Below are 23,174 nucleotides of genomic sequence, written 5' to 3'. Positions count from 1 at the left end.
TCAAAATTTTTGACGTTAATTGTCCCAGATTTATATAAACCCCCATATGGGCAACGCAGTTCCTCATTTAAAATTTACAACAGCTAAAAACACTATATTTAATTTTGTTTTCTTATCATTAACATCTTAATTTATATGTACTTATCTACCGTGTGTGTAGATGGTTTTAGCATCTTAGAAATAACCATCTATAATCAAATAACCATCGTATTTATATAAATTGAACTCATCTGTATTGCAACTAGTAATTAGTGAGCCGATCAGGTGTTTTTGAGGCAATAAAATAATATTTGAGGGTTGCTCCACATTAACGATAATAGAAGTAAAATGTGTGATAGTTTTTATAAAATTTTAAAAGCTTTTTATTAGTCTGCCGACCAAGATTCCTTTCCATTCCCTTGGGAGAAAACTCGGATCTTGTCCGTTTAAGTTATCGGATTTGATCCAAACCCGTTCCGTGTTTAAAAGTCCGTTAGCACTAGAGTTAGGGTTTCCCGCACACTTCCGACTTCTCAAACATGGAGCTCGCCACCCACCCCAACTCGAGGAAGAAGACGAAGAAGACCGCAAGCTCGAAAGAGAGCCAGTTTCGCCACGCGCTCGACACGTGCTCCAAGTCCCGCGACCTCTCCGGCGCGCTCGCCCTCTACCACTCCGCCGTCTCCGGCGAGCTCGCCGGCGGAGCAATCCATCTCTCCGCCTACCACTTCAATTCCCTCCTTCACCTCTGCTCCTCCTCCATCGAAACCTTAGATGAATCCTCCTTGCAGCGATCCGCCGCCGTCGACTCCGGCTTCGCGATCTTCGATCGCATGGTCGCCTCGGGAATCGCGCCCACCGAAGCCACCATCACTTCGATGGCCCGTATTGCTTCCCACAAGATGGACGGTGGTGGGGACCTCGCGTTCGATCTCGTGAAGTCCATGGGGGAGAAGTACGGATTAGCGCCGCGGCTGAGGACTTATAGCCCTGCCCTCTTCTCCTTCTGCAAGAACTTGGAAGCGGAGAAGGCCTATTCCGTGGTGGATCATATGATTTCGATGGGTGTAACTCCGGAGGAGCCTGAGATCGCCGCTTTATTCAATGCGAGTACGAAGGTGGGGAGGGAGGATAAGGTGTATGAGTACTTGCAGAGGTTGCGGAGCAATGTGGGAGCTGTGGGTAGTTCGACGGCAGAGATTTTGGAGTGTTGGTTTAGGAGTGAGCAAGCGGCGGAGGTCGGGAGCTCGAACTGGGATGTTGATCGGGTGAAAGATGCGATTTTGATGAATGGAGGAGGGTGGCACGGAGTCGGATGGTTGGGGATAGGACAGTGGGAGGTGCGCCGTGCAAATGTTAGCTCGGAGGGACGTTGTGGCGGTTGTGGGCAGCGCTTAGCTTGTGTGGACATTGATGTTGCGGAGACTGAGAAGTTTGCGGAGTCTGTTGCTAGCTTGGCAATGGAAAGGGAAACCAAGTCAAATTTCAGTAACTTTCAGGTTGGATCCAGTTTCTTCCTGTCAATATGTTAATTTCTTATGTCCTTTTCTTATTCAATCTCACATATTTAGCCCTCTTTGTTAAATAGCAGTATTAACAGTTTGAAACAAGGTGTAGATGTCTCGCAGGCTGTTGTAAATTTGTGATCCTGTGAGGGAGATTCTTTTATTCTTTTAATCTTTATAATATAATATGGAGTGAAAACAAGTGTTAAGGGTTGTCCTGAAGGAGATTCCTGTCTCATGTGTAGACAGTTGTCATGCTTTTAGGGAGTCTATAGTGTTCTGCTTTCTGAGATTGACCTCTGATATGTTATACTTTGTAGGAATGGTTGGAAATGCATTCTGAGTATGAAGCCATCATTGATGGGGCAAATGTTGGACTTTATCAACAAAATTTCGCAAGTGGTGGCTTCAGTTTATCTCAGGTTTGTACAGTATTATCTTTCTTTACAACACATCCGTGTGCATGGTACTTTATTGATGCTTCTATTCAATAACCCTAAATAGAGCAGCTAGATGCAGTTGTAAGAGAGTTACGGAAAGGATGCAAGAGCAAATGGCCACTCATCATACTGCATAATAAGCGTGTTGCAGCACTCATGGAAGTTCCTTCCAATAGGCAGCTACTAGAGACTTGGAGAGGTGAAGGAGCATTATACACAACACCCACTGGATCTAATGATGATTGGTAAGGCTCTTTCCTTTCAGCCTTGCTAGTTCTTCTACCATAGCAATATTAGATTTGTCTCCAGTACCAAGAGGAAGAACTATTATATTTTTGGTATAGAAGTCAATGAAAGCTTGGTCGTTATGGTTTACAATTGTTGGGATTTGGGAAGACACTTCGAGATCCTACAGCCTTGTATGAGAGCCAGAAGGAAACAATAATGAGTCAAAATTGCAGTTTCTTTTAATATTATGCTATTGCCAGTTTGTCCCTGTTTAATAATCTTAACGATCAAATTATTGGTTTCAAACTGATGCAAGTTAACATTATGGACAAGCTGGGTTGACTGTGGCAGAGAACATTTTGGTTTTAACTTAAAAATAACAGGCTATTGATGCTTATGAAGCTTATGATAAGAGAAGAAATGCCACTACAATTGATTGTTAGTTAAGTATAGTGCATAGTTTATATTGCTAATTTGAGATGCAGCAAAATTGTGAGTCAGATGGACTAGGAGGCAGTCTATTGCACTTTTATTAGTCTAAAGGTGATCTTCTTTAGGTTTCTTTTTTCCCAGCCTGTGAAGGTATTATTACCTTCTAAGCCCAAAACTGTATCATAAACGTTCACATTTAGGATTGATATTCCTACTATAACTTGGTGAGGAATACTGTTATGTTGGATATATCAACTACTTTTATTTGAGACGGCAGCATTCTTGTATGATACAAAGTTTGCAAAGAAACTGAAGAAGCTCGTTAAAGCTCAACAATTATCTTTGAACTCACTGTTGAACTCACTAAGTGAATGGATTTTTATCTTACAAATTATTTTGTTTTGCAAAACAAGTAAATTTATGGTACACATCTTATCTGATGACATTGAACTCTTTAAACTATTTTGGCCAATTGTTAGGCTCATCTTCTAAGTGTATTTTCTTCTCACAAATAAATATATGAAATTATTTTATCAAACAGGAAAATTTCATATTGAGAAATGTTATTGTAAAGCAATCGTTGCATTGGAAGAGTCTCAATCATCTTCTCAAGCATACTGGAAATGCTTGGAGACCTCTATACACCATATTTCGCTCATTCTGTTAACATTATGTTACTACTACTTTTGTCTGTTTTATCACTTACGATACAACTGTTAATATCCAGGTATTGGCTCTATGCAGCAATTAAACTCAAATGTTTGCTTGTGACTAATGATGAAATGAGAGATCACATATTTGAGCTCTTGGGAAGGTCTTTTTTCCCGAAGTGGAAAGAACGTCATCAAGTATGTTCTCTCTATGGATTCTCTGACTCTTCTGCCTTATTATGAACTCTCTCTCCCTCTCATGCACACACACACACACACAAGTTGTCAAGTTCTATTTACTTATCTCTCTCTCCTGGTGTTGACACTGATTATAGGTTTATCAGTTATTACACAATTCTGCTTTGAAGGTTAATCTTCTTTTTTATGTGGTTTTCAGAGTAGATCCAATACATTATTTGTTCATTTATGTTCTGAAGCCACTAAAGTAAAGATGTTTGGTCTATGTCACTATTGATTAGTTGTCGATCATGTGTCTTGCTCTTTCTAAAATTAATCTCAATAACTCCCACGTATTGTTACCAAATTTTCTTTTATCCTTTGTGTTTAATCCTGATTAGTTTTTGTATGTTCTATATTTGCTGATGAATCAGCAATCTAGTAAATGTGCTCAGGAAATTTTAAATCTGAAGGAGTCCTTTATTGGAGATATTTCTTTGTCATATTGTAGGTTATTATAACTGGACAGCCTGTGATAATCTTTTTTCCAATGTTCCAATTTCTGCAGGTCAAATACACTTTTAATAAAGGTAATTTGATGCTTTTGATGCCACCTCCATATACTTTAGCCATTCAGGTATATTTGTCATCTTTTTGCAACTTAGCCTTTACCATCCCAAAAAGTTTGGGTTCGTTGCTGTTACTCATATTCTCCTTTACAGGAATCGGAGACAGGATCATGGCATGTGCCAGTAGATGACAAGTCCAATGAGGAGATACTGAGGACTTGGCTCTGTATTACCAGATTGGGGTCTTCCGAAGGTCTTGGTGAAGCTCAAGAATCTCTCGTACCATTAGAACCCAACGATAAAAAGTGCCCATCTAACAATAACAACCGTACATCCACAATTTCAGCATCTCTGCCATGGTGCAGCAACGAAACCTTGTCTGAGTCATCCGGAGAGAAAGAAGCTGGGTCCATGATTGGGAAAAGGAAATATAGATCTTGATACATCAAAGTAGCCGCTGCAAATTTAATTTCATCTTGCCTGCCTGCTTGCTAATGAGAAGAATGCTCATTTCCCTCCCGGTGAGTATGCGCTGAGTGTCTCCAATTTTGTTAACCACCGGTGGTTAGTTGACTTCACCAAATAAACATGTGCAGCTGTTTTATTTGATGTACGCTAATGTGCTGTCAGAAATGTGTACTTATTGGAGAGATAGATTTATTCTATTCTGAAAGTTTTGAGTGAAATCAAAGAACAAGATAGAGAGGAAAGTTTTGATCTACATATGTATCTTTTGTGTGACTAAATTTGCCCTATGGATGTAAGTTTAAGCCATGAAATAAGACACCTAATTGCGTGTGGATCAGAGGCTCACAGCCCAACAAAATTTTCTTTTGTTGCTATCTGATCAATATTTATTTGCAACAACTAGTGAACAAGACTATCGTGGACGCATTTGCTTCATCTAGTGTGAAGAGACAAGCAAGGAACAGCCTCAAGTTGTACACAATTTCCTGAGTTGCTATATGTGGACAGGATACACAGGAACTAAAGCAGTGTGAAACTTGAGACTGTTTCAAGTCAACAATCTCAAGCTGGTATATGAATATGATACTTGCCAGCACAAGCATGTGAATTGATGTCTTTTATTGACAGCAGAAATCTTTCAAACTTCGTTGCAACAAGAAAGGCTAAAGAAAAGAGTACAGACTACATTCCTTCATGCCGTCATCACTTTTGAAAGGTTGTTATTATGCTCATAAATTGTGTTGTTTCCCCACAAGTCAAGCTCTCCGCTTCTTTTCCCTCCAACCATGTAGGATTCCACAACTCCTACAAGTCACAGATAGATTCTGAGAACAGCTGAGCCATGACTTCTAACTATAAAATTGCAAGAGTATATATTTACACACTATAATCACTTTCCTTTTACTTACTAAGTGATCTACTTATATGGTAATCATCTTTTCCAGTTCGAACTACAGCACTCATTTAACCACCACGGCACTATTATATACTCATTTTATTAGAAATCAAACTTAAGAATATTTATGTGGCACAAAATTTGGCAAATAGCCAGGTATTACTTGACGACAATAGTGGGAGTCTAAGTTTATAGACGAATCTTGACAACGCCTACATAAAATACGTGTTTTATTATTTAAAAATATTAAATTCTTCAGTACAAGTTTCTAACTGATAATTTAATTTTGGACTTGTGTTATGACATTGCCAACATTAAAAAAAAAATGAATGTAATAACTTTAACCCAAGCTTAATTGGACCACAAATAAAATATATATAGCATCACAATTTTATGTCATAAAATATATCTTGTGAAAATAGTTCATCTAAATTTAAAATATAAAAATATATCTATCTTTTACTGATAAAATGCTGAATTATTCAATTTTTTTTAAAAGAAAGACTATTAAAATTAAAATATTTTACTAATAATTATTTGAAAAAAAAAGAGAGAGGATAATTTGGTTTTAGAAAAAAACGACGAAGGATATTTTTCTTTCAGACAACTTGGGATGTGGCAATTTATGTGATCCCAATTATACGATCAAATCTTTTAATCTATTCTTTTTACCCCTCGAAACTGCGTTCGAACATTAATACTTTTGGTTTACTCTACTACTCATCGTTGGTCGATGTAGCTATATGACTCTCTCTCTCTCTCTTTTGTCTCTAATATAATCTTCAACTACGTACCTCGTTTACTTGTGCATCTGACCTTTATTGTTTTTAAAATAGTATAGTTCAAAGTTTACCATAACCTTCTGTATGACGATGTGTGGCTATTCTTAAAATTTTCAAATAATTCGTCAAACAAAAAGAGCACACTTAATAAATACCAGGGAAATTTTACGATAGACACCCTATTATATAGATATTTATAATATAAACTCTTACATTTTATTTTATTTTATATTTTATCTATTTTGTAATTTGCACTCATTTTTATAACTCTACCCATTCTTCTTTTCTTTAATTCTTATATTACATCCTGACGTTATTTTGACTAAAATATCCTTACTGCTATTTTTACTCCTTTCTGTCTCTCATCTAAAAAAGATATGGATAATTTAGATGTTTATAAATTATAATACTCTTTTGTTGATACTATTTAAATTAACGGAATGTGTTAAATAATAATGATAAGAAAAAAGTAAGTATGGAACTATAAAATTTTTAAATATAGGGTGTAAATAATAAAATAGATAATATGTTTTATAAAAAATTTATTTTTTAATTGCCTAAAAATATCCTAGTTGCAATTTATTTTCAGGACCAAATCGAGCACCCATTCACACAAGAGTCACGGGTTCGTTACACTTGCCCTCTTCTGACGTGCCCACGTGTCATCTTCTTCCTAGATATAACTCGAAAAGAGTCGAAACTGACAGAGAAGCCTAAATCGATCCGAATCGATTCCCACTGCTCCACTCCATCCGATCCGTTAGGCTTCGTACATAAGTACTTCTCCCCCCCCCCCCCTCTCTCTCTCTCTCTCTCTCTCTCCCCATAATGGAGAAGGCATTGCTATCTCTTCCTTTTCCCTTGGCTTTGATCCTTCTCTTGGCCGTCATCTCTCTCTCTTCCTCCTCCTCCTCCTCCTCCTCCTATGTGCGTCCGAAGCCGAGAGAGACGGTCTCCGTTCCCCTCGACGACGATGCCGATGGAGTCACTCCGCAGCAGGTAAATTTTTTTTTTGTCTCTAATCTTTTGATGACGAATTTGTTTTGCGAGAAATGATCTTTCGATTTCCAATTTGTTGTGAGAGAAAAAGTCGAAAGGGCGGAACCAGATCTAAATTTAAAGTGCGGCCGAGATTTGTATTTGAAAATATTGAGGTTCTTTGTGATCACTAGTATTTTTATCATTTTAGAAACATCGATCCATATATATATTTTACTATATATTTTTTGTAAAGTTTATTACAAACGATCTCCATTTTTTAATCTCATTTTTTGTTTTATACTCGGCAATATGGATATCCTAAGTAGCTATGACAGAATAGATAATATACTATTTTTTATTTTAAATTTTTAAAAACTAAAATACGTAAAATGCTCATAATTTGATCTATTTAGTATTTTTACTTCAATCTTATAAAGCAAATTCAAGAATATTTTAGTTATTTAAATTTATTTTTTAATTGCTGGGATGATCAGACCAACGTTTGTTGCTGAACAAACCAAGGAAATATTGGTGGGCAGTTATGATTTTGATGCCAGTTTAAGCCTCGGAATTTAGGAAAAGTTTAATCCGATGCATAGATTCCATCGAATGATTCGAATCTCGACCAAAGGTTGGCACCGCTCCCAATCCAATCGAAAGACAACGGATATCATAAATTGGTTGGGTAATTAAAGAATAAAGAATGGCATAAATTTATAGTTTACCCCCGAAGTTTGCATAAAATCCGATACAACTTACTCCTTTCACGGATATGAGATTTGATTTTTTTTTTCCTAGATTATTAGTCTAATATTATTGAATCTAAAACTTAGTATTATTATAAGATTATTCCCGGTCTAATTTGTGTTAATTTTTGAAACTATAAAAGGTGCATATATCTCTGGTAGGGTCTGATAAGATGAGGGTGACATGGATCACGGATGACGATGCCCCATCTACAGTTGAATATGGTACTTCTTCGGGGCAATACCCTTTCTCCGCTATCGGATCCACCTCGTCCTACTCTTATATGTTCTACCATTCGGGTCGGATCCATGATGCCATCATTGGCCCCTTGGATCCGAGCGCCGTATACTACTACCGTTGCAGCTCCAATCCTACTCGGGAGTTCTCTTTCAGGACCCCACCCAACAATCTCCCTCTTAAAATGGTGGTCATTGGTAACTCCGTCTTCCATGTCTTCTCCTTTATTTGTTTGTTAGTGTAGTTTTTTTTTTTTACCTTCATTTAGATTAAATTTGTTTTTATTGAAACAGGTGACCTCGGTCAAACCGGGTGGACCACGTCAACCCTGGAGCACATCGCCGCCTCCCCCTACGACGTCCTGCTCCTCCCCGGCGACCTCTCCTATGCCGACCTCTACCAGCCGTCGTGGGATGCATTCGGCCGTCTGATCGAGCCCCTCGCGAGCTCTCGTCCGTGGATGGTCACCCAAGGGAATCACGAGATCGAGAAGATCCCACTCCTCGAGCCCCACCCCTTCAAGTCCTACAACTCACGCTACCCCATGCCGTTCCAGCTCAGCAACTCCACCTCCAACCTCTACTACTCCTTCGACCTCGCCGCGTCATCGATCCACGTCGTCATGCTCGGATCCTACGCGGACTTCAACCCCGGCTCGGACCAGCACGTCTGGCTTGAGTCCGACTTAGCCGGACTGGGTAAGAATGCATGGACGATAGCGCTAATCCACGCGCCGTGGTACAACTCCAACGAAGCCCACCAAGGCGAGGGAGAGGAGATGAGGAAAGCGATGGAGGAGCTCTTGTACAAGGGACGTGTCGACGTTGTATTTGCTGGACACGTGCACGCGTACGAGAGGTTCGCGCGCGTGTATAACAACGCAGCGGATCCGTGTGGGCCGGTGCATATTACTATCGGGGATGGGGGGAATAGCGAGGGGTTGGCGAATAACTTTGTCGACCCGAAGCCTGAGATATCGGCGTTCAGGGAGGCGAGCTTCGGGCATGGGAGGTTCGAGGTGGTGAATGCGACCCACGCTCTGTGGACGTGGCATAGGAATGATGATGACGAGCCGGTGGCGGCGGACCAGATTTGGATTACCAGCCTTGCATCTAATCCGGCTTGTAGTAAGAAGAGGTGAAGTTAAGTTAAAGATCGTCAATATCATACTTGAGGGGATAATCTTTGTATCAAAAGTGTAGTAGATGTTAGAATGATTGATGTGGTTAAAACTTCTGGTAATCTGGCCTTAATCTTTGCATACTGAAGTTAGATTTATGCTTACATAAAATGGATCCTTGTATGGTTTGATGTGTTGGGCTTTTACTAGGAATCAATGGTGTGGGATGGAGGCCATTTAGTGTGCTGATGGGCTATTTTACTTGGTCACAGTGGATTAGCCATTTCAGGCCTACTTGATTTGGGCTTTATCTTTATAGATAGATAGGGCTACAGAATGATGTTACTTTGTTTTACCTATGACCTCTAAAGAGAACAAGGACCCCAAGATTTAAGGACTTTAAACTTGGTTAGATATGAAAATGATAAAAAAAATATTTAGTTACTAAACCAGATTAAGAGTCTCTTGATCAGTTTGGGTTTCTAAACTCAAAGCAAACAAGACTTACAAGTGATTGCAATTGGAGTTATTAGATGCATATGATTAATATGTTAGTATACATCTAATGTTGCACTTGGATTGATTTACACACGGTCGGCCTTCCATCGAATATCAATCTCCTTTCCAGTTTAGTTAGCTCTATGCAAAGGATTATGACAACCCTAAATACGTCGGAGTTGTTCAGCATCAACTATTAGAAATAAAAATTATATATCTATACATAAAATATATAGGTTTTAGTTTGCAAATCCCATGGAATTTTCTTTCTGAGAGCTAAATTGGGCTTATATGCAAGGTCTTTGACATCCACTTCAATTATGGTCCTGCTAATAAAGTAAGGGGGGAAGATCAAGTAAATTTTCTCATAGGAAAATGAAGCATGATGTGTGAAGATATCACATAAAATTTAAAGTATTAGACATCCTCTATGTCACTATTGACTTTTTAGGGCAATTGAATAAAATGCTTGTACCCTTAGACGTCAGAAGTTAAATTATCTGTTTGGATAGATCTGAAGAGTGTGGGCATTCTTTTCTTTAGTTTTTTTTTTTCACCTCAAAGCTTGAAGAACAGAAAAACTACTGCTCTCAAAGGATAAAACTGATGAGCAAATTACTATCCACTAACCAAACTGTTATTCAAATGACATATAAATTAATGAGCCGACGTGCTATCAATTCGTAATCTAACAGCTTAAGTACTTCAATCAACTACGTATCTAAAGAAAATAAAACTTCTTTTAATCTTCACTTTTTCCTTTTAACTCAGTTGAAGGAATAAAAGATTGACATTTTCTGGTCAATATCATCATCTACTTTCCTTTTTGAAGGATTCCTGGCATGAAGGCAGGCAGGCAGGCAGGCAGCTATTTGATCCACTGTTTTTCAATTCAAAACCCATCAGCAGGAGATGCCAGTCATTCATGGCAATTGGCATTCTTCATATGGTCTAATATATTTATTTATTTGTTGAACATATAGCTGCCAAGCTGCTGTTGAGATGTCCTTTCTTTTGGCAAAGAGAACTAGAAGTATGATAACTTATTTTAATATCCTTTGCTAGTATTCTTCATGAGAAGGATTGGTGGTGTCATACTGTCATGTGATGAATTGTTTGGACAGGATTACCTTTAAATGTCAAACACCATAGAAGAATGTGCTTTTGAATGGTTTTAGAAATGTGCTTTTGAATGGTTTTAGGTCAAATTCTTCCTTGCCAAAGTCAAACTCGTTGAATGAACAAGGATAACAATGAAGGGATAACAAGTGGACTTTTCCATGTAGCTGTGAGGGTAATGGTAATTATAAGAAAGATATAAGTTACTATCATTCAACTATTGCATTTTAATTTTAATCTTTTAAAAATATTTCCCGTTAGTTTTCTTAATGGATCATCGCCATATAGATGACTACATAAACTATAGATGTAAAAGAGGAATCAAAATTTATAGCTACTGTTGGATTAAAGCTAATTTAGCATACTTTCAAGGCACTAAAAGTAAAATGTGAGGATCAAATAGTAAAAAGTTATAGAACAAAAATAGAAGAAAATTGATTAATTACCCACCACGATCCCTCATTAGATTTATTAATTTATCGTGAATAATTTTATAAATTGCCTTCGATATTAAGATTTTCTTCTCCACTTTTGATTAATTTCTCTTCTCGTTTTCTTGACTAGCAAATAACTTCCACAGCACAACTGTTCTTTAACGGCAACTAAGGGCGTTCATGACCCGGCATTGTTTTCTTTCCCTTTTAATTCTTTTTTATCATTTTCATTGAGGAACTTTTGCATGTATACCCACCAATTATTTTTATTTACGTACATACTATTCTAAACATCAAATTCCGACCTCTAATTAGCTTTGAGGGGAATAATTAATCACGCCAAAAATTAAAAAAAAAAATCCCTCCCATTCATACAATACAACATATGTGACAAGAATATTAATATTGCCAGCCAACTAATAAAACTTTTAACTATAGATATATTAAAATCGTTACATATATATAATTATTATTATTATATATATGTAGTTAATTTAGTTGGCGAATAATATTAGGTCATATAGTGTATATGGTTATTGCAATCATCCAATGGGTTCAACTAGTAAATTATTTCCTGTGAGAGGGGGATTGTGGCGTAATACTCGGATTACCATGCATGCATTAATGGCTCATGGCTTCTTCTATGTGTTTGACCTAATCCTCCTTGCGAAGAGGTGGGGATGTAACAACTATTCCTCCAATAATTCAACAAGTTGAATACCAATCGGCTGTAATGAGATCTTGTGGACCAACTTGATTTAAATTAATATTTTATTCTAAGTAGCTTGGGTGGCCAACAATAATAGGGATAATCTTATACTCTTTAAATGTTTTAGTCATCAATATTAATTTCTAGACCAACCTTATTAAAACTACATGCATGAACATGACTACTATAACAAGATATTATATAATAAAACTCTTCCAAGTTCTTCACTATAAGTTAGCTTTTAATATTATATTATAGAATACTCACAAACTCGAGTAAGTTACTAAAATAACCTTAACCGGGAAAATGATTTATTTAAGGGATTAATAGTGTTGTCAGAATTTAAATCGGATTTTAATTATGATTCGTTAGATTTAACTAATAAATTAATAGTTATAAAAAGAGCATAAAAGAATTAAGTCAGAATAAGATTTAAGAGACACAAATATTTAACTTGGGATTCTAGAAGGATTATATATATCTTATTACAAAATGCATAACTGTCATAGTATCATATTAGTTAACTTTTCCAAAAGGAGAACAAACTTTGGAAGATTATTGAGGAATATAGTACGATTACGACTTACAACTATAATTTCAACTACAATTGATGGGGACTTCAAATGTCATCTTAGGAAACTGCTTGAATGCTACAATCCTACCCCTACCTTGGTATTTAAAAGGCCATTAAATTTCCTAATTTAATGCAAATTCTATGTACATGTTTGTGATACATGTATGGGTGATTAATGAGTATTATTTGAGTTCAAATTCTAATGTCAGTTAAAAAAAGAATATACTTAGGAAATTATATAGGCCAATAAAGAAAAAAAACACATGTAGACAAGTGAGTTGACTTTTTTTTATGTTGAATAATTCTCTAAGGTGATTTATATTTTACTACACTAATTTATTTGCAGAATTAATGGTGGGCAAAATTGTCATTAAAATATAATTAGAGAACCTATTAGAGTACTGTATTGGGGTCTTCAGAATCTTAAAAGATGGTATCAGGGAGGGGGGCCGGACTCCCTCCAAATCAATTTTACGAATTCCCATACAAAGGCGACGTGGCACAAGACCATTGAAGAACCTTGTTATGAAAATTTTGACCAGAGGATCCGCTGCGAGTACGAATCCGAACAGGGTTGGGAGCTTTTTTTAGCAATAAATAGCCTCGCGTGGTTGGCCAACGTCGAGAGATCGAGAGAGAGATCGAGAGAGAGAGAGAGAGAGGGAGAGAGATGGGAGTGGCGGGGAAGAAAGTTTCGGCGGCCTCGGCGAGGTCTCACACGAGAAAACAAGCGCCTTCCTCTTCCTACGGTGACCTCTCTCTCTCTCTCTCTCTCTCTAAGCTTGTTGTTTGGTTTGATTGGTCTGGTTGTTTTCTATGGATATTGTTTGGTTGCGGCGAAAATTTTGTTCGTTATTCGTTGAAAAATTGCTGAGTTTGTTGTTCTGGTTTCCTTAGCCGTTCTTCTCGATTGCAGATTTGGGTTTCCCAGTAAATAGATATGTTCTGTTGGATCATGATATGGTCTTCTAAGATTAGACAGCCTTTGGCTTTAGTTCGGTTTTCTGGGCAACTCTGTTTTCTTTTGGGGTGTGCGTTGACCAGCGAGATGAGTTTTGATAGATTATTAATAGACCTTTTCTGGTGAGATTTTGTTATGGAATTGTCTGTCTATTTGCAGATTATTCTAACTTGGAAGTTAACAGTTAATTCCTTTTCTTTTCTTTTCTTTTCTGGTGGTTAAGTTTGTTGGGGAATTCTTTTGCCTCACCTGCCCCTGATTCTTCTAATGCATAGTTATTATTTAACTAGATTGATGTTTTTATTGACCTGATAGTGATGAAAAATGGGTTTGTACTTTTTATCTGATCTCCCAATGAATGAGAACAGTAAGTTCAATCGTATTTTTTAGAAAATCAATGTTGTTCTTCCAAGTTCAACTGGTATTACAATTGCGTTCACAGATGCTTAAACATTAGGAATTGCCACAGAATAGCTTGATTTTGGGTGTTTTTTTAGTCAGTTTTCAAGAGTCAAGTGTTTTTTCTATCTCCCTAATCTTCACAATGAAGCATCTCCTAGAACCTACATATAGAGATATCTGTCATTGTATTTGCCTCATCTCTCAAATTAATAAAGGGATGATATTTGCTACATAAATGGGGAAGTTAATAATTATTGCATTCATCAATCTTTTGTACTACTTGTTTTGATGTAAATTTCTCTTTTCTTTTATTTTACTTCAGGGATACTTAGAACAGTTTCAGTAGTTTTGCTGGTTGCCTTAGTGGCATTGTCTTATCAAGCACTCCAGCCTCCACCTTCGAGGATCTGTGGATCAGAAAACGGCCCTCCTGTTACATCAACTAGAATCAAACTCAGGGATGGAAGGCATCTGGCATACCTGGAATCTGGTGTTGCCAAGGACAAAGCAAAATATAAAGTTATTTTTGTTCATGGTTTCGACTCTTGCAGATATGATGTGATCCCAGTGTCTTCGGTATTGATCACTTGCCATGGCTTGCTTTTACTATAACGCCTTTCCATGCATATAAGTTTTATCTAACTACGTTAACTTTCAGGAAGTGCTCGAAGAAGTAGGAATCTCCTTAATCTCGTTTGATAGACCTGGGTATGGAGAGAGTGATCCACACCCAGCAAAGACAGAGAAAAGTATTGCTCTGGATATTGCAGAACTTGCTGACCAGTTGGAGCTAGGATCAAAATTTTACGTCATTGGCTTTTCTATGGGAGGGGAGATGACTTGGAGCTGTCTGAAGTACATCCCTCATCGGTATGTCTTCCATGATCTTTATCCAAACAAGACGTTTTTGATCCGGAATACTTTCTAATGTCCACAAAATGGTTTGACCATTTCCTTTTCTTGTGTAGTATGAATAGGTATTCTATGACCTACTGTTGAATCAAAGCGACAAAATATCTATATAGATTTGCTAGTCTCTAAGTTCATCTACTACATCTTCTTGTTTCTTGGACATGCAAAGAAATCGCATTTTCTGGAGATGCAACTTAATTTTCCTTGGTACTCGCATTTGCGAATTTCAGGATCTAAATTTTACCTCCATGAAGAATTTTGCATGTCAATGTAATATTGGTCCTTTGGTTGGGGCTGAATAAGGGTTCTACAACATCGCAAGGGATAGAATTGCAGAGTAGATTTTCTTGGGCTCTCTCTCTCTCTCTCCTTCTAACATATTATAGGGGGCATTTTGAATTTAGATGAAGTAACTGTTTCCTATGTGTTCAGGCATATCAATTAGTCAGATGAAGTAACTGTTTCCTGCGTGTCCAGGCATATCAATCAGTCACAGGATTGTGGCTGAAATGGCTTAGGAAGCCACATGACTCCTGAGAAGGTCTAAAAATTAAATCATCAGTAGTCCCTCAACTAGTTAATTGTGAGAAAAATATTTAGTTCTTCAATGCATGTTCTTACCCAAGAGGGGTTTGAGGAGTTGAAAGGAGGCTATGAAGATAAGCATTATAAGTATGAAATCTGCTGCCCTGTCCCTATCTTTAATTCAGCCAGGATTTCTAATCTGCTATGCCCCAATGTTTTGCAATAACGTACGATCCACTCTGCCCCTCCAAGTTTATCATTCTTTCGACTTTGTGAGGCAAGGCCAATTTCTTTTTTGTTGGGTCAGGAAAATTATACTTATGATTCCAGCCTTCAGTGTGAATATTCTTGAATATTGGTCCGATTGTTTTGGGCAGACCACTATATAGAAATAGGAAATCCCTTTCGTTTTCTTTTGGCTCAATATACACTCACCCTTTTCTTTCACATTCTGGATTTTAAATGGTGGCAGGCTTGCAGGAGTTGCACTCCTTGCTCCTGTGGCCAACTTTTGGTGGTCTGGTTTTCCTGCCAATATTTCCAAAGAAGCTTATGGCCTGCAACTTCCACAAGATCAATGGGCAGTCAGAGTTGCTCATTACGCCCCTTGGTTGACATACTGGTGGAACAGCCAAACTTTGTTTCCTGCTTCAAGTGTTATTGCTCGTCGTTTTGATATCTTTTCTGCTGAAGACCAGAAGATTTTACCGAAGATGGCAGCTAGAGCTCCCTTCATGGTATGAGAATCCTTATTTCTTTATGCGATTTGTATGCTTTCCTAGTTTTCTAATTTATTTTAGTTAGTTGATGGAGTTGGTATGTCTATTGTTTTGAATACAACAGTGATAGTGACAAACCAATAAATTCATAAAGGGTATAAAACAACACAAGTACAGTCTAGCAAAGTCAGGATGGCCTACAGAAGCAACCAAAATGAGACAAAGAATGCCCCTACAGAATTAATAAACTTCACAAATATAAAAGATAGTCACCCCTAAAATAATCCCATATGGCCATATCACAAGCTTTATAGATCAGCAGTGGTACTCTGAGCCAGAAAAGGATGGTGAGATCTTGATATTATAAAATGCTGTGTCAATTATCAGATTTTTAGTAAATCAAGGGCAAGTTACCTCAGTGACCAACCACTACTTATTAATTGATGATTCTGATTTCAGTAACAACCTGAAAAACTCAGTATAAAATTTATGATTTATGTCAAAGATATGACATGATCACCTATCTTTCTTCTCGCTTACTATGAAATTATCTTGCTGAAGAAGCCGTTCTGACAGTGTCCTAAAAGAAGAATAATTTCTGAACCAATCAAACAGAGTATTAATTTGGTAACTCACAAACTATTTGCCAATTAGTTTTTGTCATCCGATGTGTACCAACTCATATGGTTATCTTTTTTGCAATGCATTGTCAATTGTCGGATACTGGAGATTAAGTTTGAAGTTGTTATCTCTGTATTTATAGGCTCAAGTAACGCAACAAGGAAATTTCGAGAGCCTCCATCGCGATATGATGGTTGGCTTTGGAAGCTGGAATTACAGCCCAATGGACCTGAATAACCCATTTCCCGGGAACGAAGGCTCGGTACACTTGTGGCACGGTGCTCAGGATTTGATTGTGCCAGTTAGCCTCTCACGCTATATCACTCAAAAGCTGCCATGGATTCATTACCATGAGCTTCCTGAGGCCGGTCACATGTTCCTTTTGGCGGACGGCATGGCTGATGTTATTGTTAAGTCACTTTTGCTCAGCGATTAGAAGCTCATATATATATATTTTTTCTCTCTGTATTAATTCTTGTTTTCGTTTCAAATAATATGTGAATTATGGTCATTCTTATGCTCTATTCCCTTTTTCTAAATCCAATCCTTACTGTGTTTTGTGAATGACAAGATATAGCATGTCTCAGTTAGCTTCTTTGATCTTTTGAATCCATATATCATCTCCATGTTTAAACTATGTTATAATTCTTAGTTAGCATTTAAAGTCTTCTCTGTGGCAGCAATCAAGCAGACCATTCAATTGACATGTACTGCTTACTGTAAAAGTACTATAAGACAGTAAGCAAACTGTTACATGATTAATACTATTTTGTACCAACTCTCCATTTAAAATTAACTACCAAAGTTCAAATGAGTGATTGTTCACAGTAGCTTCATTTTAAATTTTATTTATCAAAATAAATTTCTTCTCAAATTTATTACTAAAAGGGTAACAATATCTAAAACGCCGAACCCATAAGCGTTATATGTTTTTACTCAATTGCGCTGAAATATTCAACGTTTTATTCGTAAGAATCTTTAGTATTTCAATTGATTAAGTTAAAACTTTACTAGTTTGGTATAAGAAAAAACTAAAGTTCAAATAGTTTTCTAATGGTTAGTGTCCTCACCTTCATTTTAATATTTTGCTACACGTTTCTGTGAATATTTAGATATATATACTACAAATTAAAGTGAGGTGAGGAGAAGTTGGAAGTAGATGAAATGTCCATATCATAGAACAGAAACAAATTGATTGATCTCAACTAACTTCCACTAGGATGCTTATTCCATTGTCGTCACCTCAGATATTCCCAACCTAGTCTTCGTCTTCTTCCAAAGTTTGTTCTTATTTTGTTCCCAAGAATGCTAAGGCCTGACTAAGATAAGTGGACAAAGAGGAAACACGAATCAGAAGCCAAAGCTACATCTCTATCAACTTAATTTCTACATACTAATTACTTATTAGACTTAATTTCATATTTAAAGTTCATTCATTTTTAGGGTTGTTGCCAACCTAACCTAAGATTGCTTGCCATCTCTTAGCTTGTATCCTATGCACTATAATTATGATATTATCAAATGTCGCCCGCTAATAAATTAATTAAGCTGCAATTTGACATAATTACTTCTTTTTTTATATGTCTTTTTAACTTATTATTTTTTTAATAAATTAGAAGATTTATACTCCGTATATTAATTTACATGGCTGGTTATTAACTACTAAAATTTGAATAATATAATAATTGCATAACAATTTCATGTACGTAGAATATCCCTGCAAACCTTTATTACGTCTAATGCGAGACGACCAACCAAAAAATATCCAACCAAATTGCGTGCATGAATTGTCCACAACCCAGTACCTGGCACTCGGTGATTGGGCCCCCAGGTGAAGTGTACGAATTCCCTGCACGCGCAGGGCGCAGAGGATCCCCGTCCTAATCAAATCCTCGTCTCCTATTGGTCCAAAAACCCCCAAGCCATCACCAACCTCACACAAACTATACTCTCTTATGTGATATAAGTTTAGCCACCCATGCCCTAAGCCCTTAACATGGACACGTTCCTCTTTGCTCACCATATGAACCACTCCCTTAACGTGTCCTCTTAGCCCCCCACCCATCTCCCCCTCCTTCCAACATCCACACCATTGAATTCAAGACCTTTGTGCCATTCAATCATACCTCTATTTCCTCCATTCCAAGTCCCAACTCCTCCTCCATCTTTGCTGCATGCATGGCGTCCCCTGATCACTTGGCAATGGCAATCCAGCCGAAACCGAAGCGGACCCGGGTCGCGGATCCGACCGGCGAGCCCGCTTCGGTTGCGAAGGATTGGCCTAATGGCGGTGATCGTGAGAGAGGAGAGGAGCACTGTGGGAGAGAGATGCTGAGGAAGCATAGGATGGAGATGGCAGGAAGGGTTTGGGTACCGGAGACATGGGGCCAGGAGAGTCTTCTGAAGGAGTGGATCGACTCCTCGGTCTTCGATAAGTCGCTCGTCCCGAAGGGGCTCTTGTCGGCCCGGGCAGCCCTCGTCGACGAGTGCCGGCGGAGGAACTCGAAGCCACTGAGGATAGAGAACAAATGTTGATCAATATGAATATATACCTCTTCCTACTTCCTTGAAGGAGATAATATTATTACTAGCTACCAGGCATATATATCTATATATATATATACACTCTCATTTTCCTTACTATAATTAATGTTTGATTGGAATTGTTTGATGTGTGGATGATTAGATTTAACTCTTAGTTACAAAGATGCTATGCTTGAAGATTATTTCATTTTCATTTGCAGGTGATAGTAAGGTATGAGATCATAGCAGGTCTCATAAGTTATCGGTCTGTTGATCTACTTATCTGCTAACATTATGAAGTAACATCTGAAAATGATGAAGCTATAGATGTGAGTTTTGTTAACTTGGGAGGATTAAATAGTTCATTTGAATGGATAGGAATCAAATTTTCTAGTCATCATGCATTCCAAATGATCATATTGTTAAAATTTTCAGCAGATCGATAGTTCTATGTATGCACTATATTTCTTCAACTCAGTATTGCTTTCATAAACTCTTATATTGCAGTGAAATATAACTATGTGATAGTTGGAGGCTTATGGAGAGATCAAATCTCAAGAACAACACTATGAGTCAGGGATGTTCATTTGACACTATTTCAAAGGGCATGATGATAAACAGGAAATAATACCTTATAAATTTCACATATATAAGATGGTCCTCGATTAATATACTGGCGATAGTCACTAGCTATATACTGGTATACATTTTATTGGCAGTCATGTATTGTTTACTTACTGCTCTTGTTTTAATGTCATATTAGTTGACCAATTAGACTGTTAGAATAGCAAACAGGTGTTTTTTTTCTTCTTTAATTTCTGGATGGCATATTTATATTTACTGTATACGTTCGAATGACATGATCTTTATGGTTGTGTTAAGTCATGATATATATTCCTTTTCCATTAATGTAGTATTAGAGCTATATTTTTTAATCAACTCTTCAAATAGGGTGTGTGAAGACATAATATATATACAAAACCAAGTGGTTTGAGGAGTATACATATAATTAAATATCAACTTAGAGGGTGTATATATAAATTAATGATTTTTAAGGGTATACATGCACACACAACAAAGAAAACCTATTGGATCATGGAATAAAGTTATTCTAGATAAAATTAGAAAAAAAAGATTATTCCGTTTGCCGCCGATAAGGAACTTATTATCGGGATAATTAGGACTAAACGCAAATAAGAATGAGTTTGGAGGGCCTATCGCAAAACCGGAAGCCCCACAGGAGAAATCCACAGAGGAGTCCATGGCGCGCTAAGAGAGGAGGTTCGCCTCTCTCTCTCTCTCTCTCTCTCTCTCTCTCCCCTATCCTATCTACCTCGTTAGGGTTCCTTATTTCTTGGATCAGTGTGATTTACTCCGTTCAGACTGGAATCCGGTTGAGATCTGATAGCACTTTCTTGCTTGGATCTAATGTGATTTAGTCCGAGATTTAGAGATTTGAGTGAAAATAAAAGGTTCTTGTTTTGAGATATGGGATTGAGATACTTATCCAATGTGATGTCTTGTGAAGTTTTTTTCCTTTGGGAAATTTCCTTCTTTAGGTGATGAATTCTTCAGGACTAGTTATGTGCTGATTGATATACAATGAAAAGATAAATGTAGGAATAAGAGGGGCATCACAATGAAACAAAGTAGCACAAGTTGTTAATCTAATTGAGAGGAAGTAAATGTTATATGGACCACCAGATCACCTTCCACAAGTCTTCTACAAATTATCTTGTTCAGATATATACAGTCTGACAAGCAATGTTGGTTCTACAATTAATCATGATCTTTTTCCTACTGTCACAATCTATCATAGATGGTTTATGCAGATACGTGAATAGATTCATAAGAAAAACATATTCATTCTTCACTGTTCCAGTTTTAGATTCCTTTATTTTGTTTCTGGTGAGCTCCAAAATAGTTGTGGCCTTTTTTTGGCTAGAGTGGTATACTTTAGATCAGTTGATCTTTATCATTTCTCGCTTATAGTAAGGGTGCTCTACGGCATGATCAATGTCAAAGTGAACATATTGAACTTCACGCATGGCTTCGAAACATTTTTTAGTGGGGACCATCTCTGACTTTAATTTTTTAGTGGGGATGGGATAGATGTGGTGCTGGATCTATATGGGCAGAAAGCTCCCAAGAGGATGAGCAAATTCCTTCTCCAAGGTTCCGTTTGGTGGATTTCCAGTTGTACTTCATAAGCATATACAAGAATATGGTTGATTTTAAAATGTGATAGCACTACAATATCCTTCTCTTGCTGAAAAGCGAAACGGTCTGATAATATCAACACCTTCTCTTCGTGAGATGGAATCATCTTGTTTAGACTGGAAAAGGAGGATAGGATGAGGAGGTTGGACCTTCTGCAGAGGAATATTATTATTATTATTATTATTATTCAGGAGGACAGTTGTGGTGATTTTTTAAGTATAGTGTTTGGAATAGTAGTTGTGTCGAGATAAGGTGAGTTTGCGTATGAGGAACCGTAGAAGGCCACACAATCATAAATCACAATACTATGGTGGAGACTGAATCCATTTGTGTAAACAATTTATTTTGTTACACTCTGTTAAATTCTTATGAAGTATGATAGCAGAGATATCTTTGAATTGTGAGGATGTTTTTCTAAGTTGAGAGTGAATATTAATTGAAAGGGACGACAGACTTTATTAGAAGTCCCTTTTTGGAACTCATGCTTTTGAAGAATATATTTTTTTTGCTTGTTCTTTGCTCTCTAACAAGCCATGAGAGATTACTCTAAAATGCGGCAATCGTTAAGAGTTTGTTAGATGCCTGATGCTGATGGTTCTTAATAGAAACTTCTTTTCTGAGACAGACAAAAGTTGCTTCCATCTTTTAAGAAGCATCCTGGAGGACCAGATTTATTTATTTTTAATCTGACAACATGTACTTAGATTGAGGTTAAAACACTGGCAGACCAGATACTTTTCTGGTAGCATTTAGATTGATCAGTTAGAGTAATTTGCCTTTTTGAAGGTAACTGAGCCTCTTCTTCGTGATTTCGATATACATGCTGAGACCACTGTTTGCAATGATGGAACCCCGTATTCCGCTGAGACCACTGCTTTGGAGCAGTCATACTCTGCAGACGTCAATGTCTCCTGTTCCATTGCTCTGTCAAATAGAATCTTTCTTGACTTTTGATTACAAATTGTGAAGAGTACAACACCTCTGATTGCATCATCTAGACCCATGAAGAATTTGAGTCTCTACTAATTATACTACATACAGGAAACAGTAGATGCTGGTTATTTCTCTTCTTCAGTATATAATATACTCTTTTACGTTAAATTTAAGTGGAGTTGTCTGATATCATCGTGTCTGTGGATAACAGTGAATCTGTCTGATGTGTTTGCATGATTAGCATAAGACCTGGATATAGGTTGTGGGATCACTGCTGTCCATTTCTAAGCCCAGAATTATCTTTCAAGAATATTGCAGCAGCTGATGAGATCGCCGAAAGAACTCCGAGTTGAGCGCAATAATGGGCAACTTTTTTCGCAACAGGACAGGCTTCAAAGATAGGGCTTGCATAAAGCTGGAAAAGATCATTGATTATGATAGAAAAAGAAGTGCACAATCGTCAGAATAAGAAGCTTATGCTGCCTCTGTCCTTGCTATACAATATGGTTGGTTTAAGAACACAGCATGTGGATGATGATTTGAGCTACTGAAACCTAGTGGAAAGGATAGTAAGATTACAGATTTGATCAATTTTGTATCTTTCTTGGAGCCAGATTGATCATGAATTAGCTAAATCCTTTGTACAATTTTGTTTTCTTTGCTTTTTGCCAGGTTACACTATACATCTTCTCTTTTGACTAGGGGAAAAAAAAGAAGTTAGGACATGAGAAAGGGGTGATGAAGGCAACCCCTGGAAAGGTTTTGGGGGTATCATGCTGGCGAATCTGGAAAGTAAAATATGGAAGATAAGGGA

General features: G+C 37.3%; 3 protein-coding genes across 4 annotated transcripts; all 3 read left to right on the top strand.

Moving 5' to 3' along the window:
- Nucleotides 1–505: 505 nt before the first annotated feature.
- On the top strand, nt 506–4,816 carry LOC140765456 (proteinaceous RNase P 2). Its single transcript, XM_073104567.1, has 6 exons — nt 506–1,478; nt 1,805–1,906; nt 1,994–2,169; nt 3,312–3,432; nt 3,980–4,048; nt 4,134–4,816. Exons 1-6 carry the CDS (start codon nt 519–521, stop codon nt 4,419–4,421), a joined length of 1,716 nt encoding a protein of 571 aa, XP_072960668.1. The 5' UTR covers nt 506–518; the 3' UTR covers nt 4,422–4,816.
- A 2,116-nt stretch (nt 4,817–6,932) lies between these two features.
- On the top strand, nt 6,933–9,459 carry LOC140761283 (probable purple acid phosphatase 20). 2 transcript variants are annotated; one of them, XM_073098556.1, is made up of 3 exons: nt 6,933–7,124; nt 7,996–8,287; nt 8,384–9,459. In XM_073098556.1, exons 1-3 carry the CDS (start codon nt 6,954–6,956, stop codon nt 9,229–9,231), a joined length of 1,311 nt encoding a protein of 436 aa, XP_072954657.1. In that variant the 5' UTR covers nt 6,933–6,953; the 3' UTR covers nt 9,232–9,459. The 2 variants fall into 2 exon arrangements, with proteins under 2 accessions (XP_072954657.1, XP_072954663.1); XM_073098562.1 differs by having other exon boundaries at nt 6,992–7,124; nt 8,015–8,287.
- A 3,696-nt stretch (nt 9,460–13,155) lies between these two features.
- Nucleotides 13,156–17,195, top strand: LOC140764049 (uncharacterized). The gene is made up of 5 exons (XM_073102536.1): nt 13,156–13,293; nt 14,230–14,483; nt 14,566–14,777; nt 15,817–16,081; nt 16,827–17,195. Exons 1-5 carry the CDS (start codon nt 13,215–13,217, stop codon nt 17,118–17,120), a joined length of 1,104 nt encoding a protein of 367 aa, XP_072958637.1. The 5' UTR covers nt 13,156–13,214; the 3' UTR covers nt 17,121–17,195.
- The last annotated feature ends 5,979 nt before the right edge of the window (nt 17,196–23,174 follow it).

Source organism: Typha angustifolia, chromosome 1 (genome assembly GCF_048772165.1).
Source record: "Typha angustifolia cultivar Huaian chromosome 1, ASM4877216v1, whole genome shotgun sequence".
Lineage (NCBI taxonomy): Eukaryota > Viridiplantae > Streptophyta > Magnoliopsida > Poales > Typhaceae > Typha > Typha angustifolia.
This window is presented reverse-complemented; position numbering and strand designations above follow the sequence as displayed.